The sequence below is a fragment of the Rhipicephalus sanguineus genome, chromosome 1 (assembly GCF_013339695.2).
Source record: "Rhipicephalus sanguineus isolate Rsan-2018 chromosome 1, BIME_Rsan_1.4, whole genome shotgun sequence".
Classification (NCBI taxonomy): Eukaryota; Metazoa; Arthropoda; class Arachnida; order Ixodida; family Ixodidae; genus Rhipicephalus; species Rhipicephalus sanguineus.
The window spans coordinates 44,909,080-44,934,407 of NC_051176.1; the positions used below are offsets into that span (position 1 = coordinate 44,909,080).

The 25,328-nt window shown below is 47.2% G+C and overlaps 1 protein-coding gene across 1 annotated transcript in view; it reads right to left on the reverse strand.

Moving 5' to 3' along the window:
* Positions 1-2,835: 2,835 nt before the first annotated feature.
* LOC119383885 (uncharacterized protein K02A2.6-like) overlaps positions 2,836-25,328 on the reverse strand; it is a 32,101-nt gene continuing 9,608 nt past the window's right edge. The window contains exons 4-5 of the mRNA XM_037652190.1: positions 9,839-9,937; positions 2,836-2,927 (exon numbers count right to left, since the gene is read on the reverse strand). Of these exons, the coding sequence (XP_037508118.1) occupies positions 2,836-2,927; positions 9,839-9,937 (191 nt within the window). The remainder of the gene's footprint in view (positions 2,928-9,838; positions 9,938-25,328) is intronic.

Genomic DNA, 25,328 nt, shown 5'->3' on the forward strand with positions numbered 1-25,328 from the left:
CGCGGAACTGGTAAGTTTTGTTTTTTATCTCCGAACCGAGTAGTCGCTGCCACGCTCAGTTCTGAAAATATTAGGCTTGTGCGAATATTCGAGCACTTCGAATATTCAAACGAATATTTATGTATTCGAATTCGCTTGGATTCGAATTTAAGTTCATGGAAATTTCGAAGTATCCGAAATGAACGAATATGTGTATATTAGTCCACATGTAACCCCCTGTAAAGTTGGTTTCACTGCAGTAAAGGGGTGCTATACTGTGAATACAGCTTTCAAAAAAAAATCTGCACTGCCGCGAAGCCCCACTTAAGTTTAAACGTTCTCTATATAGGCATATATGCTCTAAGTATAGTAAATTTTAAAATGTGCGATATTTTACGAGTATCACTTCCATTCTACCAAAAGTCAAAATTCGCTACTATTCAAAGTTGCTTCCACTTCCTTGGAACCAAAAAAGAATAACATTTGCACATGCCTTGTTTCAATTTTTAAAAAAATATTGTTGAGGTTAGTTGGGTCATGACAAACATGCTCATTTTTTCTTTATACTATGTGATATATACTATTCGGATTCGATTCAAAATTATTCGACCAAAGCACTATTCCCTTCGAAACTAAAATTTACTATCCACACAACCCTAAAATATATCCAGCGTGTTCTGAAGGTCACAGTTCTTATCTGCGGAGTGTCAACATCATTTGGGCGGAACCACTTGCTGGCAGCTGCTCAACAAGTGGAGTTTATTATTGCGACAAATCAATGCGGTGTGGACCTCGACATAGCTCTCCCCGTAGTGCCGCGCAGAGTTTTGTTGGAACAGTCGATTTCCTCATGCTCTTCTTTACCGGAGAAATAATCGCTGAGATGTGCAGCACAACTAATAAATATGCATGAGTGCATACTCTTGAGTGAAAAGTCGAACAGAAAGAGCATGTTTTCTGCAAAACACTCTGCACAATCCTGTGCTTCACCACATCACGTAACTGCGTAGCGCAGTGGCACAATAACCACTAGGGCTAACGTTTTCTTTTGTATGTATCTAAATAAAGACTGCTTATGTTGCAATGCAGTTGTTATTTAAGAATGCGTATATTTGCGAAAATATTGGATATGGCATTTTCTATGAAAATGTATACAGTCAACTGCCGATTTTTCGGACTCTCTAGGGACCGTGAAATCGTCCGAAAAAATGACTTCATGCTTTTTTTATTCTGCTCAAGTGGTCAAATCACCACAGCCACGTCAGAAATAGCTTTAATGCCTCCCAGTACAATTATCAGGCATTTTGGTGTGTGCCCAGGATCTCGCAAATGCATTCGGTACCAGCCGCGAACCCGCTTAACTACGTACGTGCCAACCGCCACTTCTGCATCTTGTGATGAGCGCCGCAGATAACAGCAAAGCGCGGAATAGATTACGGCTATCTCGCATGAAGCGTGTGTAAACGACGACAGGGAACACAAAGACTGTGGCGGAAGAGCGGACGACTCGCCTGGCTTACCCCGATGCGTGTGCGCATGTAAACGATGCACGCACACATCGCCGAATCGCCGCCGATACGCAGCATTTGCTGCCCTGTCAAGCCGGTAGTTTCTAGTTGTGTGCAGCACATCGCCAAGCTGACGCCATCACTTTACTGTTGCTGTATCGTACACACGCATTTATCATGAAAGGGTTCGTGATGCGCACTTAGTTCCTGACCGCACACGGGCGCGGCAATGGCGAGCTGGTTTCGTCCACAAAGGCAACGCGTCTATTCGGCGCACTTAGCGGTCTCTCACAAAGACGCAGCAGGAGTGGCAGCGCGGCGCATTTGGGTTCTCGCCTATTAAATGCATGCAGTACGCACGCGACTGCGCTAGGCCACGTGCACTACCGCGCAGGTAACTGAAGATTGCTTATCGTAAGGGTTGTCAGCGATTAAGCCGTACTGGCGCAGTTGCCAGCTGCCGCCATCACGCCTCCGTGCATTTCCACTGTTTATCCGTAACATCACCGCACGACGCCGCCATAGCGGCCCCTTTGAATTTCTGGTCTGCTTCACCCGATCACGCTTGGGCATTGCGGCAAAGCTGACTTTTGGACTCTGCTACTGTCTCAAACAGATTGACTCGCGAAAGTGCTGGTTTGAACCTACGAGATAATAGACGCGGCAGAGGTGGGGGCTTCAAATAATGCCTTTTGGACCTACAATTTAGGCAGAAAGTCCGTAAAATTGGACGCGGAATAGCTTCAGCGTCCGAAATTTTGGACGTTCGAACACATTGAAGTCTATGGGACTGGTGACGGTGCCGCGAAAGAGTCAGAATTTTCTAGCATGTCCGGAAAATCCCGTATCCGAAAAATCGGCAGTTGACTGTATTTTGAAGTTTTTTTGTGTTGAATTGGTGCAAAGCAGCATTTACGTTTTTACAAATATTTCTCGTTTTTAATAAAATTTCCGATTAAAGTTTTTTTTTTTTCGAAAATTGTTTAGAAATGTTTGCTTCAATACGATTAGAAAGTGCATTCCTTGTTCTACAAATCCATACAATATATTATAGCATCAATAGTCTTGCGTGACAGTAGAAAAATTGTTTACTAGAGTACCCAAAATTGGCCTATTTTACCGCGGACAGGAAAGTGTTAAACAAAAAAAGGCTTCGTACATACAAGTTTATCAATGCTAAAAATTAAAAGTGAAAAACCTTGTCACAAAAAAAAATGCATTTGAAAGTTGCCCACAGTTCTTGGCACCACATAAACCCACAGAAGTAGCAAAAAATTAAAAAAAAACACGTACGTATTGCAAGCAGAGTTATGGGGCTTAGTTTTCCGTAACGTGTTCAGAAACAAATTCATGCTTCTGAATCAGCCTCGCATGGATCTGTCAAGGCATAAAGGACCTTGGCCGTCTTCAAGCTGAGATTCTGCAGCATAAAAGGCATGCCTGCAAAGGAAAAAAAAAAAGGAAAGAATAAGCTTTCTTTTTTATTTTGTAATAAAATGAAAGGCTTTTAAGTTAATCTGCATTACCAACTGTTTATCTTTACGTGGCTGCTAAAATTTAAGAACAAGTGACTGCCACTTGGGATGTAGGAAGTATATAGTCAAATCCCACTACAACGAAATTGACGATGCGCGCGAAAAAGTTTGCTGTCGCGGAATTTCGTAGCAGAAAAATTTCATCTGTAGACCACAAAAGTTAGGAAGATCTGATGATCATGACTTGTCCTTTGGTCCCGGCAAGCGCATGCATTGTCCTTTGCATATAACTCTCGCTACCTCAGACATACTTGGCCGCACACCGAGTGAATGTATTTTCTCGTGTATAACACGCACAAAATTATACAAAAACTTTAGCGCTAAACTCGGGGTGCGGGTCATACGCGAATTTCGGTGCACAAGTTGGCTTCACGGTAATGCAAGGAAGGCGGCTTTGCATCACTACGCAAGTTGTACACGTGGGTTATACACGAGCAAATACGATACGCAGGCTACCCTCGAAGCGTGCCGAGCGGTGCGTTAGCTGCGTACTTGAGCGTATTCGCTATCGATGATTACGATGATAGCGACAGCGGCTTTCTGCGCAGCGGTTATGGCAAACGGTAGTTCTGTTTTCAATCTGTGTGCTCTGGCCGTGCGCATGCCTTCAGAACCGCGTCGATGCTATCTGTGATCGCATCTACCGCCGTTTTGACTGCAGCATTGGTTTGAGTCGGTGCGTGTACGTTGGATGCGCGCATACTTTCGTGGTAGCCCATGATCGCGTTGACCCGACCGCGCTTGTGTTCGCAGCGGTTGCGGCACAATATAGATACGCTTGGACTAGGTGCGCGCTGGCAGCGTGTGTGCCTTCTAAACTCCGTGGATGTCCTTCACGATCGCAGGGCTTGTAACGGCGAGCAGTAGTTTTGTTTTGCGTGCTACGTCAAAACAATGGCGGGAGTTCTTGAACGATTCTTCCGCGGCCCGCACGCGCATCAAACCCGCTGGCAGCATCATAGCGGATGGACGATCTGGCGCCGAGCATCTCAATGGCGAATAATTTACCGGGCAGGGCTTGTAACGACGAGCAGTAGTTTTGTTTTGCGTGCTACGTCAAAACAATGGCGGGAGTTCTTGAACGATTCTTCCGCGGCCCGCACGCGCATCAAACCCGCTGGCAGCATCATAGCGGATGGACGATCTGGCGCCGAGCATCTCAATGGCGAATAATTTACCGGGATCTGCGTGTGGTGGCAGAAAGCATGTCTCCGATGATGATACTGGTCTTGCGATGCGGCCGCACGGCTCTGGCAACGAGAAATGGTCGAGTTTCTAGCGGAATTTCGCGGCAATCCTAGGCAAGCTCCTTTTCCTTATGTGGTGGCACTCGCGAAAACTTCGTTCAAGCGGAATACCCATAAAAGTATTCATTGTGACGAGACCTTTTTCGCATTGTTTTCTATGGGCGGCTGACGGGGAATCGAAAATTCTTCGTTGTGGCGGACATTTCGTTGTAGCAGTATTCGTTATAGCGGGATTCGACTGTATTTACAAACATACAAAGCAATGCATCTTTCAGAAAGAGCACAACAGAGACTACTTGGAGTGATCGTAGAGAAGGGCACAAATCAAATTATAATCACACATCGTGTCCCAGCTGAATATATATAAGCGTCTTCATTATACAATGTAGTAGGCAATACCAGTCTATATTTACAGCAAGTAGACTGCCTTGTGCTACACATTTGTATGACATTCCATTCCCTTTCTACTCCACTGAAGCCCATCTGCTGTAGTGGCTATGAGATTAAAAGGGTCATGAGCTACCCCTTGGGCTTGGTGAGAAAACACATCCTGCAGAATGCAGACACTGAACAGCTCACAAGCTATTCATAGCGTGTGTTGCTTATGAGAATTTTTTTACCAAAATGGTAACAATGCAAAATGGTAATGACGCAATACACGGCGAAGAAACAAGTACAGGAAAAAGCAAAGTTTTTTCTGTCCTCGTTTCTTCACCCAATAGCGTCTTCCTCGAGGTGCTGTTAGAATGCTTGCCTCACAGCTCAACTGGCTGTCTACTCACTGGACAGTAGGGTAGCACTGAAAGGCTATTTGTGGATACGCATACTAACAGCAGTTAAAAAGTTGTTTGGCCAGCTCAAAAGTTCCTTGTCCCGCAGTTACAAAGTCAAAAAAGTAATCCAGACACTCTGCAAATGTTCTGCAGGTCGATGCAGTTTTTGACAGAAGGCCGTCCAGAAAGGGATGTCTTTTCAAGGAACTTGAAGCAGCTAACCAATGCACTGCTTGAACATAAAACAGCGCGCTTAGACAGGACAGAAAGTTGCCTTCACCTCATTTCAGCTTTACGACTGCCTCATAGAATAAGACTTTTTATCCCTCCAGTAAAGAAAGCAGATCTAGGAATCCTGCGGTGAATGCTTCAGGCCTTGTCAGGGCCCATAAAGGATGCCAAAGACCAACACTCTATTACCTAGTTTATTATACCAATTAGGAGCTCTTTCTAAACCCTCCTATTGCGATAGCAATTATATGGACACTCCCGGCAGATTTTTGCAGTCGCCGTCAGTCGACGCCGTCATGTCCTGGATATGTATATGTATGTATATATGAGTCATTTTACGCCAACTGTCCCAGTCGGGGTGCTCGACAAAAATCAATTTCTCCGAAAAAATCTGAGAAAATTACACACACATAGATATTAGTTCTACAGTATTTTCCCACAATATTTTGAGCGGCAAAAATTTTTCGGGTACGTGAGCGCCATTTGAACTTCTCAATATGGTGGAAAACCAGGTAGGAAAGAAAAATCCGCTATAAATGGACCGTTTCACGCATTCAGCCGAAACTTGTTTTTTTGTGTTTTTAGAGCAACATGCTTTTATTATAGGACAGTTGCTTAGAGTAGCTTTATATTTTTCACTCCTTGGCGCGTGGGTAAAATTGAGTAAATTTAATCGTTTCGGGATTTTTTTTACAAAAGACGATTGTAGACAAAATACATCAATTAGTTTTATAAAACTCTGCATAGCACGTACTAAGTCCTAAAGTTTTTGTTCTGCCTGTGTGCGACGCACAGGCTCTAAAATAAAATCCTGAACTTGGAAAAAACGCTACATTGGCCTATGTTCAGACGTCTGTAGGACCCTAAGGTGGCGCAAGAAAAAATAAGCAGAAAAGCGCATACGATTGAGAATCGTAACACCTTCGTCCACAGAAAGCTTAATTGAAGCAGTTTTTGTTTTAGTCAAGAGAACATTTCTTGAAATTTAGTCCCACCATAGCAATATTTTGCTATGGGGGCATACAAACAGACTGAATTTACTCCATAAAAACAAGAGGTAGTGTATTCGTAGCACATCGTTTTCAGCTCCTTTTGCAAGTACTTTTTAATGTATATAACATATCAAGGAGATGATAAACAGAGGTAAAAATATAACAATACCATTGGCTTAGATGCCGAAATTCCCCAATAATGAATCACGTTACTTATTGCATTGTTTACACACACCGGAGGAGGCGGCGGCGCCGGACAACTACGCCATAAAAATAGGCTGTTGTGATCTCATAACAGCTGTAAAACAATGCATGTTACCAGACAGACAAATTATACTTTAACCAAAACCTGCTGCCTGCAACCATCCAAATAAGGATGTGAAAAATAGCTTGGCATATCCCGCCCGTAATGTCACGGACGACGGACGGAATGCGCGAATATGCGGCGCGTTGCCACATCATGTGCCGTTCGTTGCGGAATACTTAGATGAACTCAGTTAGGATCCGCTACAAATGACCACGCTCACGCCTCCTTTCTCCGGTTTCTATGAACTTTAAGACTTAACTTATTTTGACGCCAATTGATTCTCAGAGCCGCATGCAATAAGTAATGCGATTCATTATTGGGCAATTTCGGCATCTAAGCCAATGGTATTGTTATATTTTTACCTCAGTTTATCATCTCCTTGATATGTAATATACATTATAAAGGACTAACAAAACGAGCTGAACTCCTTTTTTTTTATTCAGTAAATTCAGTCGGTTTGTATGCCCCCATAGCAAAGTATTGCTATGGTGGGACTAAATTTCAAAAAATGTTTTCTTGACTAAAAGAAAAACTGCTTCGATTAAGCTTTCTGTGGACGAAGGTGTTTCGATTCTCAATCGTATGCGCTTTTCTGCTTATTTTTTCTTGGACCACCTTAGGGTGCTACAGACGTCTGAAGATAGGCCAATGTAGCGTTTTTTCCAAGTTCAGGATTTTATTTTAGAGCCTGTGCGTCGCACACAGGCAGAACAAAAACTTTAGGACTTAGTACGTGCCATGCAGAGTTTTATAAAACTAATTGATGTATTTTGTCTACAATCGTCTTTTGTAAAAAAAATTCCCGAAACTATTAAATTTACTCAATTTTACCTACGCGCCAAGGAGTGAAAAATATATAGCTACTCTCCAACTGTCCTAAATGAAAGCGCGATGCTCTAAAACCACAAAAAAGTAAGTTTCGGCTGAATGCGTGAAACGGTCCATTTATAGCGGATTTTTCTTTCTTACCTGGTTTTCCACCATATTGAGAAGTTCAAATGGCGCTCACATACCCGAAAAATTTTTTCTGCTCGAAATATCTTGGGAAAATACTGTAGAACTAATGTCTATATCTGTGTAATTTTCTCAGATTTTTTTCAGAGAAATTAATTTTTGTCGAGCGCCCAGACTGGGACAGTTGGCATGGAATGACCCATATATAAAGAAGGCACAAAGAAAAATGAAGCAGAAGAAAAACATTCTGAAGTACCCGTCCGCGGATTGGAACCAGATACCCCTCTCTCCCCAGCGCGCTGTGTTAGACAACTCAGCCACACGCTTTGTATGCGCCGGCGAAATAACGGCGAGCTATGTATATACACCATGTACCGCTGGTGGTAAGCAAATCTCTGAGGACCGTGAGCGTGTTTTCTATCAGGCAACGCCCCTAATTTTCTTTCAATTTGAAAGCTGCCCTTGAGTTGCGCACGACAAAGTGGCCCTTTTCTGTACCCACTCGTGATGTGGAAAAAAAAAAGGAACACCGTGAACACCTTGCATCAGACGCCCCCATGTGGCTGGAGACGCAGGGGTAACTCCACGCGCCACAGTTTAAAAGAAAGAGAAATATCTAAGAGCGTCTGATTCTCCATTGTTGACACTTGCAGATGCAGTGCTCCCAATTTTCTTTCATTTCGAATACTGCATTTGAGACGCACACGACAAAGTGGCCATTTTCTGTACCCACTTGGGATGTGGAAGGAAAAAAAAAAGACAAAGAACACGGGGCACATCTTGCATCAGACGCCCCTGTGGTAAGAGAGGCAGAGGGCCACTGCACGCGCCGCACTTTAAAAGAAAAAGAAATATCTAAGAGCGTCTAAATTCTAAATTTCCCCACTTATATTAACCGCCGGTTTCATGGCCAATCCCCCGTAGTGGGTAAGAGCCAAGAATTAAGGGTCAAGCAAGCAAGCGAGCACGCAAGCATCTCATTCTCCATTGTCGACACTGCCCAAGCACATAGGCGTAACAACTGTGACAGTTGTTAGTTGATGCTTGCCCTGTGCATGCCTGTGCGTTCATTTAGGGCATCCTTCTTTGTGCTTCAGCGGCAGGCTGCAATTATCGAGATGCTTCTGGTTCTTCGTGTGACATTTCGATTTCTTGCTATCGCATTCATTGCTTCGCTCTTGCGGCAAAACTGACTTTTTCTTAGTCTGGCGTAATATTTGAGAGCACACTACAATATTTTCAGTTCTGATACCCTTCAAAAAGCAAACGCAGACATGCAAGGGCGTCGCATATAAAGTTATTCCCTGAACTTGAAAAAGAAGCACACGTTTGTGATGTAAAGGAACTGAGGAATGAAAGAAGTAGCAAATAACTTTTGCCAACAAACCTCTGCAGATGAAGAATGTGGATCCTTTCGGTAGAATCATCCAAGTGCCTCCTAATGTAGTGATCTTCACTCCGTTATCAAGAGCGTAGACAAACTGAATGAAAACAACAGATAAAAATCAAGGATTACAAAAACACTTAAATGGGCTAATTTCAAGCAAGAAGCATGTTATAAGATGCCCTTCAAATTTTGCCAGTAACAGCTTACCATGTATAAGCAAGAACTTAACGTAAGCAGCACTCGATTATCAGAACAAGCGCAGCACACACATGCAAGGATTAGCAACAAAAGAACACTATGCTTAGACAGAACAGGTTGCTTTTCATTAAAAAAGGGCTGACAAGTATTACAATAATATCTGGGGTTTTACGTGCCAAAACCAGGATATGATTATGAGGGACGCAGTAGTGGTGGGCTCCGGAAATGTCGACCATCTGATGTTCATTAATGTGCACTGACATCACACAGCATATGGACCTCTACAATTTCGCCTCCACGGAAATACGACCGCCGCAGCCGGGATCGAACCCGCAACCTTCGGGTCCGCAGCTGAGCACCGTAACCACCGATCTGCTGTGGCGGACAGCTGACACGTATTGTACACAAGTGTATTCTTCACTGCTCAGTGCCTTGGGCATACCGTACCTCAGTGTGGTTCAGCAAAAATATTTTCCTGGCCGCGACACCAACTCGCAATTAACGAGGTTCTCATTCCACACCTCATAAAATATGACAGATGATTACGAGTCTATTGTTGCAGAACAAAAGAAGTTACAAACATAGCAGTACACGAGAAAGATTAAGTACAATTGTCAGTAATGATATCAAGTTACATGTGCAGTACTAACCATATCATGTTCGTTGTTGACAGACGTTGGCTTTTCGCTATTCGGGCCTAGTCTCATGACACCCATGGCAGTCGTACCAGTAGAAAAATAGTTGCCGAAGGCGATGCCGGCACCACCACCAGCTTCTTCCATAGGCATGTCCCTGAACTGCACTTGTTCCTCCCTGACGGGCAATGCTGCACAAAATAAGATGCCCTCATGTTACAAGGAAAAAAAGAAAAGGAGCTTAACAAAAGAAGCAGCTGCAGCTGTTTCCCTTATTCCCCAGTAAAACAGCGAGATTTCACACCACTGACAAGGACAGCTGGACAGAAGTGGCAGGAGCATACATGCTACAACTGCTAAATGCAGTGATGCTATCGAGACTTCAGATTTGGAGCAATTTTCGGAGCAGCAAAATTTTCATCTTAAAGCACTTTGGAGCAGGTAATTTTTCACCTGGGAGCACTCTGGAGCAGTTAATTTCACATCTTGGAAGTGCACTGGAGAAGCAAGTTACATTTACATTCAAGCACTTGAATAATTGTTATGGAGCTCTTATGAAGAGCTAGAAATATTTCGATTAATTGCAAATCTCCTGGAGAAAATCCTCTCAGGAGCACTCTGTATTTCATTCGACAATGCAAAAATAATAGCGTCATGCAGATAAATGTTCTGGAATAAACTCTTCAGCATTTATTTTCGACACCAGCAAATGAACACATTACTGGATCAATGAAACTGTACTTCACGAAATAACACTCTAAATACATCTACAGTAATTCCTCGTTAACTCGAACTCTCATATCTTGAAAAATCGGCTAAGTCGAAATTTTCCGCGCGTACCGAACGATTTCTCATAGGTGGAATGTCTGCTCTTTATCTCGAGGTATTTTCGTGCCCACTATTGGATATCTCGAAATCTTGACTGAGAGTGGAACAAAAACTTCACCGCCGAACAGTTTCACAAGGTTCGCGAGAGGCTGCCATGCTATCGACAAAGCGGACACTGTTCCTGAATGTGAAGTCAGAACCTAGTCGCATATTTTTGTCAAGCAACCCTGTGTCACGTCATGTGACGCTATAGACGTGCATAGAGGCAGGCCCTGCAAAATAGCACGGTTCGTATGCTTTGTTTTGTTTACCGTCAGAGATGTGATTTCAGTATTGGTTTATTTACGCAAGGCACACCGCGCGCATGTTTTCGTCTGCCGTGCGATGTGAGAATAACGTTGCCAAAGAAAAGTCACTGATGCTGCAAAGACAGGTAACCCTAACTAAAGAAGAGGATTCGAGGCTCGAAGTTTCCAGACATCAAAACTGCACTGCTTGTGTGGCTGCATCAGTGCGAGAGGAGCCAGCCTTCCAGTCACAACAAAAAGACCGATTCTCTGGACTTAGTGGTGGGCTACACCAATATCACCTGCAACATCGGCTGGTTTGACCATATTCTTAAGCGAAACAACGTCGTGTCAAAGACTGATCGCTGCAGTGTGGACACAGCTACTCAAGGGGTGACGACATCGGCCGAAACAAGAAACGTGCTTCGCTTGATGCGAATTAAAGTTGAGCACAGCGGCGGGGATGATCGGCACATGCGACGTGTTAAGCAACTCAAGAAAGCTCAAGGTGCAAGTCTTACTGAGAGGCAGACCAGTGTAAGCCTTCCTGCACTACATAAAAAGACAGTGCCAAAAAAGACAGCTGGTTGATAGCTCTGGTATGTAATTTTTCTTTAAAACCTTTACAAACAGCCAGTTAGGCACTCCTGTTAAAAACTGGTCAGTAGTGATAATGTTTTTAGATAGAACTGGACTTATCAATGGAATTTGTGCAGCTTTGTTATCTGAAAAATCTGCTTATCTGGAATTTTTTTTTTTATTTTTACTAATTTGAGTTAACGAGGTATTACTGTATGTGGTTATCAGCAGACGTGGTAGACAAATGCCGCAACATACAACAGTGCCTCAATGCCGAAGAGTAGAAGTCACAGTGTCCCTAATGCATTCCCCTAAGACTCCAAGGCGAAAGCCAGGTGCCTTTTCTTCTCAACAGATCATATTGCCGGGCACAACATGCCACCAACCTCCTCTGACACTCCCTCTTTCTGAGACCTCTCGACGCTTTAAAAAGAGCATTCTCGCAGTGCTTCCAGACTTCTAGACAAAGCTTTCTGCACCTAAGGAGGTTTTGTACCGCCTCCAGAACCAGAATCAGGCATTGCAAGCTTTCCGCACCTCACCTGGTTCTGCACTGCCTCCTTGATCGGCGCAGCGATCACAGAGCCAGTGCAAAGTGACTATGTCATGTGATGCAAGATCGCGCAACGTCACAGTGCATGATACCATGACGACGTCAAGTCTTGGCGATCCATGACGTCATGATGACGTCATCAAGTGATGATTTTTTTTGTATCACTCGTGTTGACGCTGCCAACGGTCAATTTTCACGATTCATGAGGCATCCAAGGCTTTCACATTAATATTGTGTATTGAATGTTAACAGCCTGGCCGTTAAAAACAGGTCTTACATACCAAAATGGCCTCCACTATGTAATCTCTGTACCGTGCGCTAAACAGCTTCGCTGGTCATTCACATCGCAGAGTGGAATGGCTCCTCATTTTTTTTACCGAGACCACAGTGATATGGACGCACTCTGCGGGTTTATGCAGTGACCGTCGCCGGTGCTGTCATTTTCTGTATGAAGTCCAAATTGATAACATCGCTCCGCGCATTGTGTGTTCTAGTATAATAAAAAGTTTTGGTGCCTGATGTAAAGGGAGGCAACAACAAACACGGCACACAAGAAAAGAGGACACAGGACAACATGCTGCTAGAAACTACAACACCGATACTAGGGTAAAAAACTAAAAAAATCCGTATGTCCACTGGCTTTCGCACGGCATTAAAGGGGTACTGACACCATTTTTTGGAGGAGAGTTTACTCTGCTAGAGAAATCTGTATACAAAGAAAGCTACGTGCAAGTGTGACGCTCAGCAAATACTGACATTTTATTTTGATATTAAAGCCAATTTTCCCATGGCACACCTACTGACGACAACACTAGCTTGACGTCGGGCTACAGTACTACAGTAGAACCCCGCTGATACGTTTTTGAAGGGACCATAGGAAATAAACGTAAGAGACGAGAAACGTAAGAGCCGAAAAACAGGAAAAACGACAAAATATTTAGTGGCACACAATTTTATTTCAATGCTTACGAGCAGCACGAAAATTGGCGTGCTCAGCCGCGATCTAGTCGATGGATAGAAACACAGAGCTGGGGACGGCCTCATCCACAGAAATGTAATCAACGTATGTGATCTTTTTAACACCAACAGCTGTAGACATGAAAGAACTAACGTATTTACTCGATTCTACCGCGCCCTCGATTGTAACGCGCACCCATTTTTCGTGAGAGAAAAGAACAAAAAAAGTCCGTAGGAGTCAAACTTTGCACATTCAGAAGAACACGTATTTGGGTTTTAAAGAACTAAAGTTTCAAAAAAGTAAAACGCAGTCAAAAAGCGGGCCTTGCCGCTAAAACTGTCACCACTACGGCGGCGATACGAGTAGCGTAATGGATCAGTCCTCGTCGCTGTCGGACAACTCCTTGTCGCTGTCAACGCTCCTCGATTTCGGGAAACAGGCCCTGCTTTGGTCCACTGAAACCTTTTCGTGAAGCTTTGCTGTAAAAAATCTTCTGCTTCTGTTTGCGCCAGTCTCGCACGCACGTTTCGGGAACTCCGAACTATATCCGAACGACCGCGATGCGGCCCGATTTCCGTCCGTCTCTGCACATGTAATAACTATTCTTTTAAATGCGGCATCGTGGTACACTCGTCGAGTATTTGGAGTCGGCACTTCCATGCCATCGATGCGAACGCAGAACGGGACGACAATCTCCTCAGCACACGTACGAACTGAAAAAATGGCAGAAATGAAATCGTAGGAGGCGGCCATTTTGAAATGTCGATGGCATACGATAACCGAATTTTTTTTTTCGGTACTCGATTCTAACGCGCATGCGATTTTTGGACTCGTTTTTCCGGAAAAAAGGTGCGCGTTAGATTCGAGTAAATACGGTAAGCACACGCAATCACGACCAGCGCGGCGAGTCCGACCGCGAACCGCGCGCACGAACATGCGAGCTCCAACCAGCTCGAACTCCTCCCGTCCTCCGACAAATAACGATGATGATGAATCTACGCCAATGCGATGGAAGTGAATGCCAATCTCAAAGGCCTTGCTTTCGCAAGCAATTAAGTCATAGACACCATGTTGGTGCAAGACAAATCTCAAAGGCTATGCTTTTGTCAATAGTAAATGCCAATCTCGAAGGCCTTGCTTTCGCGAGCAGTTACGTCATAGACGCCATGTTTGCAAAACGTATCTCGAAGGCCATGCTTTTGTTTGCATCAATTGAAAGATCCTTTTGCTTGCGCCTCTCATGCGGCTAATATTACGGGCAAACCAGGCCAAGCTGCGTGAAAATGTACCATGGCCGCTCTCTTCGGTAGTCACTCGGTCGGCTCCGAGCGCACTTCGCGACGTATCATACGGGAACGGTCCGACAGTTACGACGTAACAGCGGGGTTCCCAATACATTGTATCATATGGGAGCTATGCCGGGACCGGCGGAAAACGACGTAACAGCCGGGAAAACGCAGCAGTGAGGAACGTAACAGCGGGGTTCTACTGTAATCCTCCTGATTTCACGCAGCAGTCGGACTAGTTATGCAGGTACCAAAACTACGAAAATAGCCACTTTTACATCACCAAAATATTCAGAATGGCGACTTCTGCATCACATATGGAGCGACAGTGCGGAACTGCCGTGGAAATGTCGCAATATTTTGCACGAGCACGTGACGAGAAGCTCATACCATGTTGTGACCGAATCTGCTGCACTTACTTCGCGTTTAGAGAAATGACAGCACAAAAACCGCTTCAGTCCCTGGAATGGCCACATTCCCTTAAGGGAGCGTTGAGTTACACGAGATCGGATCCAAAAGAGTTAGCTACCAGCCTTACATTGTATAACAATACAATTTGTTGGTACCTCATTCCATCGCCCTGAAGAAAAACCGATTGTTTTTTAACAGTCAGCTACTGAAAAGTGAGAGGCGGACGTGTAACATGGCGTAGCCGCTTTACAGTGGGCCTTCCAACACCAGGGCAGTCAGTCAGCGACGGGCCCGCTACTGACAGTTGCGCATATTAAAACCGAATTGCGGCTGCTCTCCAGGAAGCATGCGTTTATTAACGCGATGACATTTTTTTAAAAAAGCAAGCGAAAAATTCAAATTGGGACCCTAGCACTCACGAGCTGGAAAGGGCAGGACTTTTAGGGGGTATTTACCGCAAGAGCCGTTACAAACCCAGATGTGCTGGTGAAAGGAATTACGAAAAAGCTCTTCTGGATAAAGATCCACGGATAAAGTATATTTGAGGTAAAGTGTCAACACGTTCGTACTGTTCACGTGCTTTTCCACAGACGTGAAGCACAGAAAATTCTATATTGTTTCATATATCTATTCCTAGCATTCCCAGATTTCATTGCGTGATGTCCGGAAACGGAAGCAACAGACATTTAAGCGGTACATATGTAATTAGTGAACACTGCTATAGCTGCGTGCCGTGCGACGCTTAAAACGAGCTACCAGCAGTGTTTCTGGAACAGACAAATCACTGCCACCCTTTCACGCTATCGATTGGCCTACAGATGTCACAAGAATTTGCAGAAAGCGCACTTTGCCGTCGAGCCGACTCGCACACCAGAAGCTGTGTCTGCACAGTGTTTTACTTCGGACGCACGCACGAGCGCCGTTTCTTAAGCAGAATTATTCTTGGTCCGTGGCTGCAATTTTGACGGCCCCAAGATCAAGCTGCACATGTTTTGGTGTGCCGGCGGCGTGATTGCAGGAGATAGACAGCCCCAAACCCGTGACTCTGGCATAGTTTGGTGCAATTTCAGTCGATATTATCAGGACGGCACAGTAAATCCCATTTAGCGCACTTTGGCGCAGGAGTGGAATTGCTGTAATTGAGAGCAGAGGGCATGTTACTAAGGCATACCACGTTTCCTTAGCTGATGACAAAGAAAGCATTTACGACTATTTTCACTGAAGGTAAGAAGCTATATATGCTTGAAGGTGAACGGTGAACGCTAGTGTCTTGACCCAGGCGCTTTAATTTGTCATTATCAGGACAAGGTGGTCAAAGAAAACTTGGACACAAATTCCAACACCTAGTTTGTCAAACTGGGTGCTGTTAATATTCAATCAATGTTGCTAAATCTCCTAAAGGGGGCACTGAGCCACCCTCGAACATTTACTAATGAAGGAAAGCAGCATAATGTGGAAAGCATACATCCATAAGCATACCTTCAAAAGACAGACTAATTACTGCAAAAATGGTAACAATACAACAAAGAGCGAAGAAAAAAAGGACGAAAAAAAATGCTCTTTCCCGTCCTTGTTTCTTTTGCCCTGTGTTGCACCGTTACCACTTTGCACAATATTGTCTCCTGGTGGTGATAGCGAAGAAGACTGCAGCTGGGCTATTGAAGACTTAACTCTATTTGTTCGAACTTGTGCGCCGAAGAAACGAAAAGTCAAGCTACAGTTAAACCTGCCTATAACGAACCTCCATACAATGAATTCATCGATATTATGAAGTTTTGTTGCCCGTTGTTACTCCATAGAAGCACATGTATTTGCGACCTCTATGTAACAAAGTGGCAGCAGGAGACAACCTTCACATTGTTACAAGCCGTGACAAACAAGCAGGAATGCTCCATCGAGTCGATGAAGACGACTATCGCAATAGCGCTCGCGTTGTTGGTGGTGTTACGCCATCTTGGCTGAAGGACTCCCCGTGTATATCTTGTAAATACATTTCATTCATTCTTTCTTTATTGCGGGTATTCCCATTCCCGTGACATTTTGGTGGTGGTGCGGGGTACCAACACGGTATAACGGAGCTCCGAAGCGGCCGACACTAGGTTGAACCCACGATGGCAGAAGAGGGTTCGGCCCCTGCAGCGGCAACCGCCACGACGACAGTTGTCCTCCCACAGCTGAAAGACCCAGGCACGTTTTGCAGGACTGACAATGTCGACATCGAAGAATGGTTGCCGATGTACGAACGCACCAGCAAGAATTACCGCTGGGACGACACTCTTATGTTGGCGAACATCCTATTCTACCTGAAAGGGACAGCCAAAGTGTGGTTCGAGAACCACGAAGCAGAAATTGGCAGCTGGGATGCGTGCCCTGTTTGGCAAATCGACTGGTAGAAAGATAGCGGCCAAAAAGGAGCTGGCGTCTCGTGCTCAGACATCGAATGAATCCTACCTGTCTTATATACAAGACGTGCTCGCCCTTTGCCGCAAAGCGGACGACAGCATGGAGGAGTCTGAAAAAGTGGCTCATATCGTGAAAAGTATCGCAGATGACGCATTCAACTTCCTGATCTCCAAGGACTGTGACACAGTGGATGCCATCATTCATGAGTGCCAGCGTTTCGAGACTGCCAAAAGCTGACGTCTTGCCCATCAATTTACTCGACTTCCTAATACAGCAGCAACATGGTCGTGCGAAGACGCCCCCCTCCCACAGGCACCACTGACTGCGGAGCACGTGACGAAGATAGTCCGACGTGAACTCGAAGCTATCTCTCCTGCCTCCACGTGCTCTCGTTCCTCTGATTCCGGCTCACAAATGGTACCACTAGTACATGCCATCGTTCGTCAAGAGCTTTCGAATGTTGGCCTGGACTCCGTGTGCACGGCCGCTCCCTCCCGATCGAATGACCGTCGTCAGCCACTTTCGTACGCCCAAGGCCAGAGGTCGGTGCTTCCTCGCAATCCCACCGAGTGGAGGACTGCTGACGACCGGCCCATATGCTTCAACTGCCGTCGTATTGGCCACGTGGCCTGCTATTGGAACAGCAGGTGGTATTCGCGTCAGGCGTCCTATGGGTCCAACCGTCGTCCAGAGACAAATGATAGTCAATTCCAACCCCACCGTGAGTCACCTCAGTCCACCAGTGATGACGTTTCTTCTATGCCGTATCGTTGGTCACCATCACTGTATGGTCACCAGTCCCGCTCGCCGCAATCTCGTTGCCCGTCGTCTCGCTCACCCCAATTCCGCCGTCCTGCATCGCCGACTTCCCACCTGTCTCGGGAAAACTAGACGATGCCGCTCCCGGACGTGACGCTGCATCGACGATTCGCCCACTAAGTCCTCTGACCACACTGCAGACTCGACGCAACCTTATTGACGTTAAAGGGACCGACAACTGGCCAGAACGGGTGATTAGATCCTGGTGGAAACGAAAAGGCCGTGAATTATAGTGACAGATTCCAGAATACCTTTCGCGATCTGAGTAGGATTTATATTTTTAAATCGCGTTTAAAAGTAACAAAAACCGGTATGTCGCGCAGCCCTGCGCGAGCGCCATGAACTAGACGTATGCAGTCTTAAGCACTTTGTTGTACGTAGTCCAATACTTTTACACGCACCAGAACGAGGGCTGAAATTTTGAATATGTATGTTATTGTCCAATCCCGTTTGTTTCTAAGGTAAAAGAAGTAAAGTATGAGATGCGGCGCTGCTTTCGTGGCTTCCAGTGAAACAGAGCCTGCGGCGCAGCGTTTCCCGCGTAGCTCGACCCTTGTCTGCTCTCGTCGTATCGGACTTTTGAAGAGTAGCACGCGAGTTTGCGCTGCTGCTCGCAAAATGCCATCGACTTACTGTTCTGTGGAGGATTGCTACCACTTCATGAACAACACTGCTGGTGTATCCCAACGTTTGTGTTTCGTTTTCGAAGGCTTAGCTTGGCTTGGCTTGACTAAAATGTGATAAAGCGACCTGTGTACGGCCAAAGTACTTCTATAAGAAGCCCCAGAAAAACGCTATAATTATTGTAAAATAATTTAATAGGCTAGAAAGCAGTAGTCGCGGCACCGTAGGCTTTGCAAACGTAACATTGCCTTTTTATACTTAGGGCATAACTTGTCACCACTGCTGGCGTATAATTGCTATCGCGCTCACCTCTCACTGTTTGCGGCATGTGATATTAAGACTGCATAATCGCTGCAGATCGAAAAACTCTGATTACAAATGTTTTACGGCGTTCTCCGCGTTACCACTCCGTGATTAGAAGCTTTGACCGGTAAGCTTCCCGTTGCACTCAAGAAAACGGGTACCACAAAAGTTGGTTGTCGGTCCCTTTAAAGTGGACGACGCACATGTTGTTGCTCTTGTGGACACAGGCGCCCACATATCAGTGATGAATTCAGAGCTTCGTCGCCGCCTAAAGAAGGTTTTAACGCCGCCCACGGTGCCACTCATCCAGGTCGCCGACGGTGGAACGTTTCCCGTGCTTGGGATGTGCTCTGCACATATTAGGGTTGCTGACCGCTCCACAGCTGTACTATTTGCCATGCTCGAAAAGTGCTGCCATGATCTCATCCTCGGCCTGGACTTTGTCCACCCACTCTGCCCTTATTGACTGTGGTACCGGCTTAATTCAGCTCGACCTGCCATGTTACTACGACGCTCCAGCAACACCTCAACCACATTTGTGTTCTATCGAGTACATCCGCCTAGCGCCTCAAGCAGTTACGTATGTGACCCTGGGCTCTTGTCCTCCTATTCCCAACGGCGATTATGTGTTGACTCCGACGACTGACGTTTGGCTGGCCAGAAATATTGCCGTTCCTCACATGGTTTTCACGGTCACGAATAATCGAGCATCTCTACCGATACTGAACTTCAGCTGGTGTGCGCAAGTTATCCCAGATGGCATGACTCTAGCCAACGTCTCTTCTCTTGCTGACCATTCTGTTTCTGCGTTCATTGCAGACACTTCTTTTCCCCCCACTTCATTCTGTTCCTCACTGAGCCCAGCTGATGGCGACATTGACAAGATAATCGCGCCTGACCTTGTTCCAGCACAGAGAGCCGATATCCGGCATACAGTGGAACCTCGTTAATGCGTACCTGCCGGGAACGCCGCGTAACTACGCACTAAACGGTAGTACGCATTAACCACCAAGTAAAGATTTGCATCTCCTCGCGTACGCCATCGCCGCCAGCAAAGAAATAAATACAGTGCCACAGCAAATATTGCCTAAAGTACCCACTGCAAAGCCTTTTCTTTCTTTTTGCCAAAGTGGAGAAAAGATTCTGGTACTCGCACGACCGTCCGATAGTGCCGATAGCGCGCGGTGGCGACGTCAAGCAGCATTTCGGAACTATTACAGGGTCCGGTATACGCAGTGACCAACATAGCGACAGAACGGATAGTGTCGGCTTTCCGCGATATATGTGCGCGCGTCTGTACCGCGATCTGCTCGTAAATGAAAACTGGCGCAGTTCCAGTGAAACGCGGTACGGCTGCGTGGAGCCGATCGTCTCCTGGCTAGTTGCGTGCAGCGCATCGCCTTCTCGGCTCACGCCGTCACTGCCGGGCCGCTTGCTGTACCGCACGCGCGCACTTGTCGTGGGAGTGTTCTTCGTACCCACTTCGCTCCAGACCGTACACAGATGCGGCGAGTAGCTTGTTCAGTTAAAAGGGTCATGAAGCACCCCTTGGGCTGATTGAAAAAACACATCCTGCGGAAAGCTGACACGGCTATGAACTGCTCTGCCAAATATTACAGTCGTGCGCGCCGCGTAATGGCCACAAGCGGAGCGCGAAGTTGCCGTTTCCCCAGGCACCCTCTTTTCAAACAGAGGCCGGTTCTCACTCTCGTCGGTGGGCGGGGCGTCTGTCCGCTGTACGTCGCAAAGACATAGCATGCTTATTGGCCGATAGCCGACGTAAATCGAGAGCAGCGTTCGGATCAGATGCGCTTCTTGCCGCGGAATGCCGCCACTTGCCGGCGCCGCACTCGCGCAAGCGAATCACAGCGGGAGAGCGATCGCGTTTCATGACGTGCGCTGGCGTAACTTCTTTCCCCCATGCCATCCCTCCCTGTCTAGCTTCCAGTGCGCTCGTCGGCACGAGAAAAGAGAGAAAGCGCTGGGAGCGTGCGCCAAACTCCCGTAACTCCGCTGATTCTTGACGGATTCGAGAAATTTTTGCGGCAATCGATTCGGGAGGCAGTACACTCCGATACTGAGGCCATTAGATCATTACTTGGAAAAGTGGTTCATGACCCCTTTAACGCGGCGATGACGAACTTCCTGCAAGCGATGCGCACTCCGCGACGCTGTAGCGGTCCTGGCAGCGAACGGCAGCGCGTTTGGGTGGTCGCCCAATAAAAGCGTGCAGTATGGTTACAACAGCGCTACGCTTGCTGTACCGTACGTGTGCGTTTAACGTGATAGCGTCTATGCAGAGGTTTCTCGTCGCCCGTGACCAGCAACGCTCAACTCCGCAACAGCGAGCTGCTTTCTTTTCTACAAAGCGGCGCGCGCTTGAACACGGCCCCGCGCAACGAGGCGGCAGCGATCGGCGGCCCAGAGCCGTATATTCCTTCTCTGCGGCGGCCCAGCGCGTTCAGGTTGTCGCCTATTAAAAGCGTGCAGTAGGCTTAAAGTGGTGCTGCGCCGCACGCGTGCCCGAGCAGATATCTGAAGATACTTATTGTGATAAGGTTGTCGACGATAAGTCATGCTGGCGCGTTCGTCGGTCGGTGGCCGCCGCCTCACCTTCGTTCTTTCCCGCTTACCCGCAAAGGCATCGCCGCAATCGCGTGGAAGTCGGAATCAGTGATCGACCGATCTACGCACTTCTCGAAAAGACGGAAAACCTTTCGGCACATTGTGGCGTCGGGAAGTTCAGCGGCGCAGTAAAATTTTATGGCACAAAACGTTATCGCGGTACGCAGGGTACGCACTAACCGGTAGGCGTAGGGCGAAGTACTACGGCTTAAGCGGTCAGCGAATACATTGGGCTCTATGAGACTCGGTCGGGGTTTCGTCGCAACTACGTTTTAACCGTTAGTACGCTTAAAGCGGGTACGTATTAACGAGGTTTGACTGTATCTTGGAATCCTTCCGGGACATCTTCGACTTTGACGACCACCCTTTAGGTCAGACATCGGTCGTCACTCACAAAATAAATATGGGAGACGCCAGCCCAATCCGACGACGTCCCTATCACGTGTCCCATGCTGAGCGACAGGTAATACAGCGTGAAGTTGATAAAATGCTCACGAAAGACGTCCTTGAACCATCCTGTAGTTTATCGGCATCACCAGTCGTGCTCGTAAAAAAGAAGGACGGCAGCTGGCGCTTCTGCGTAGACTACCGTCGCTTAAACAAGGTCACGCGCAAGGACGTCTACCCGTTGCCAAGGATTGACGATGCTCTCGACTGCCTACATGGGTCTGCCTACTTCTCTATCAACTTGAGGTTGGGATACTGGCAGATTTCTTTCGATGACCAAGACCGTGAAAAAACAGCATTTGTGACATTGGATGGACTTTTCCAGTTTAAAGTAATGCCCTTTGGATTATGCAATGCCCCGGCTACGTTTGAAAGGATGATGGACTCCCTGCTACGTGGGTACATATGGTCCACGTGCCTTTGTTACCTCGATGATGTCATCGTATTCTCACCAATGTTCGAAAGCCATCTTAGCCGCCTGTCGGCAGTTCTTGAAGTTTTCAGGAGCGCAGGTCTCCAGCTGAATTCTTCCAAATGCTGTTTTGGCCGCCGAGAAATCACTGTGCTCGGCCACCTCGTCAGTGCTCAAGGCGTCCAACGTGATCGTGACAAAATTCGGGTCGTCAACGACTTCCCTATACCACGTTCCACGAAAGATGTACGCTGCTTTGTCAGCCTATGTTCTTATTTTCGACGTTTTGTCAAGAACTTTGCCCACATTGGTCGGCCTTTGACACAACTCCTGAGGAAGGATATGCCATTTTCTTGGGGTCCCCAACAAGCTGATACGTTTCGCAAACTTACTGCGTTGCTTACCTCCCCGCCCATCTTAGCCCATTTTGACCCGTCAGCACCCACTGAAGTTCGCACCGACGCCAGCGGACATGGTATTGGCGCAGTTCTCGCTCAGTGGCAGCAAGGAAAAAATCGCGTCATCGCCTACGCCAGTCGCCTCCTTTCCTCATCCGAGTGCAAGTTTTCGATCACTGAGCACGAGTGCCTCGCACTTGTTTGGGCAGTCGGCAAATTCTGACCATATTTTTTTGGCCGCCCCTTTTCCGTGATGACAGATCACCATGCTTTGTGCTGGTTGTCGTCCCTCAAAGATCCTACTGGACGACTTGGGCGTTGGGCTTTGAAGCTTCAAGAATAGAGCTTTGACGTAACCTACAAGTCTGGCCGACTGCACCAGGATGCTGACTGTCTATCTCGTAATCTTGTAGATCCCCCTGACCTGTCGGTGCATGATTCAGACGCCTGCGTTTTCGCCATCTCTGACCTCACCGACATACGCAGTGAACAGCTCAGCGATGCCAATCGGCAGTCCATCATCCAAGGTCTACGTTCTCACGACTCCGACCCGTCCCTCGACTTGTTCGTGCTCCGTGATGGCATTCTCTACCGGCGTAACACGAGCTCCGAAGGCCCAGAGCTTCTACTAGTTGTTCCCGCAACGCTCCGCTCTACTGTTCTTGAACAGCTTCACGACGCTCCAACCGGCGGACACCTCGGAACAGCCCGCACGTATGATCGCGTACGGCATCGATTCTTCTGGCCAGGCCTTTACCGTTCTGTGCGCCGATACGTTGCATCTTGCGAGTCCTGCCAACGCCATAAGCGTCCTTCACTGTCGCCGCCCGGCCCACTTCAAACTATAGACATTCCTGCCGACCCGTTCTACCGCGTCGGCCTCGATCTCGTCGAACCATTTCCAACGTCGCTGACTGGGAATAAGTGGATTGCCGTCGCTACTGACTATGCAACACGATATGCTATCACGCGAGCACTACCGACAAGCTGTGCAACTGATGTCGCGGACTTTCTGCTTCACGACTTCATTCTCCACCATGGAGCTCCACGTCAACTGCTGACCGACCGTGGTCGCTCATTTCTCTCAAAGGTCGTCGACGACATTCTTCGCTCGTATTCTACGCGTCATAAGCTCACCACTGCATACCACCCGCAAACTAATGGACTCACTGAGTGCCTCAATCGCACGCTGACCACAATGCTATCTATGCATGTTTCTGCGGACCACCCAGATTGGGATAACACCCTGCCTTACGTGACGTTCGCCTACAACTCGTCACACCACGATACTGCTGGCTTTTTCCCCTTCTATCTCTTGTATGGCCACCATCCCACTTTACCATTTGAAACTCTTCTACCATCAGATACCTACACTCCTACAGAGTATGCCCGCGATGCAACTGTTCGAGCTCAAACAGCTCGCCAGATCGCACGGGATCGTCTTTCTGCCTCGCAGCTGTCTCAAAAGTCTCGCTATGACAGCCATCACCGCGCCGTCTCCTACTCCCCAGGATCGTTGGTCCTGCTCTGGACACCTTGCCGCCACGTTGGTCTGTCATCAAAGCTCCTCTCCCGCTATTTCGGGCCGTATAAGGTCTTGCGCCAGCCTACTGACGTCACGTATCAGATCGCCCCGTTGGACTCTACATCGTCATCGTCTGTCCCCTCTACCGACATTGTGCACGTATCACGCCTGAAGCCGCACTTCTCCGCCCACGATCGTACTCTTCCCTAAGCACCGAGACGGCGCTCCCAGCAGCGGCGGCTATATGTTACAAGCCGTGACAAACAAGCAGGAATGCTCCATCGAGTCGATGAAGACTACGATCGCAATAGCGCTCGCGTTGTTGTTGGCGTTCCGCCATCTTGGCTGAAGGACTCCCCGTGTATATCTTGTAAATACATTTCATTCATTCTTTCTTTATTGCGGGTATTCCCACTCCCGTGACAATATAACAAATTTTCGCCGCTGACAACCTGGCGATTTTGCTCTGAACTTCGTCATTTTGGCGTGAGCAGGAGGCACATGCATATTCTGCAGTTGCCCCACTGCCGACGGAGCGCGAAGTGGCAGCATCACACATGGCGCGTTCGAAGCCCCGGCAACTGTAATGCGATAGCGGGTGCGCTTTTTCTGAAAAGTCATACAAGCACTTGTGCATGCGGGTTGTGCGCGAGGCAGGCCTGCACCCTTCAAGCCGGCGTTCTTGCCACCAGGGGGCGCATGCACGAGCATACCCCTAAAGCCCCTATACTTCGTAAAAGTACCGCCATCTGCTCTCCCCTCCGCCGCCTCCTCTCCTGCACGTATTTCGCGTGCGACGGCGGCGCCTCCTCGAACGCGCCAGGTGGACGCGTGAAGCTTTCAGGCCAGTTGCGCGCTGGCGCTGCCACTTTAGCCACAGCCTTTCTAGTCCAGCCATGGCCACATGCCATGTCTCGCATACGGCTGTGTGTAATGATTCTCTTTATTTCTGCGTTCATTTTCTCAGTTGGTGTGGGTGTGCGCACCATCTAATTCCCTTATAGCGCGCCAGAAGAGCTGCTGCAAGCCATGTACAATTTGTAGGAAATTGCACGTCGTTTACGGTTCTTTTCGGAGCGTAGCGTTTCCCTGTGTATCTGGCGTAGATATCGGTAACTGGGTTT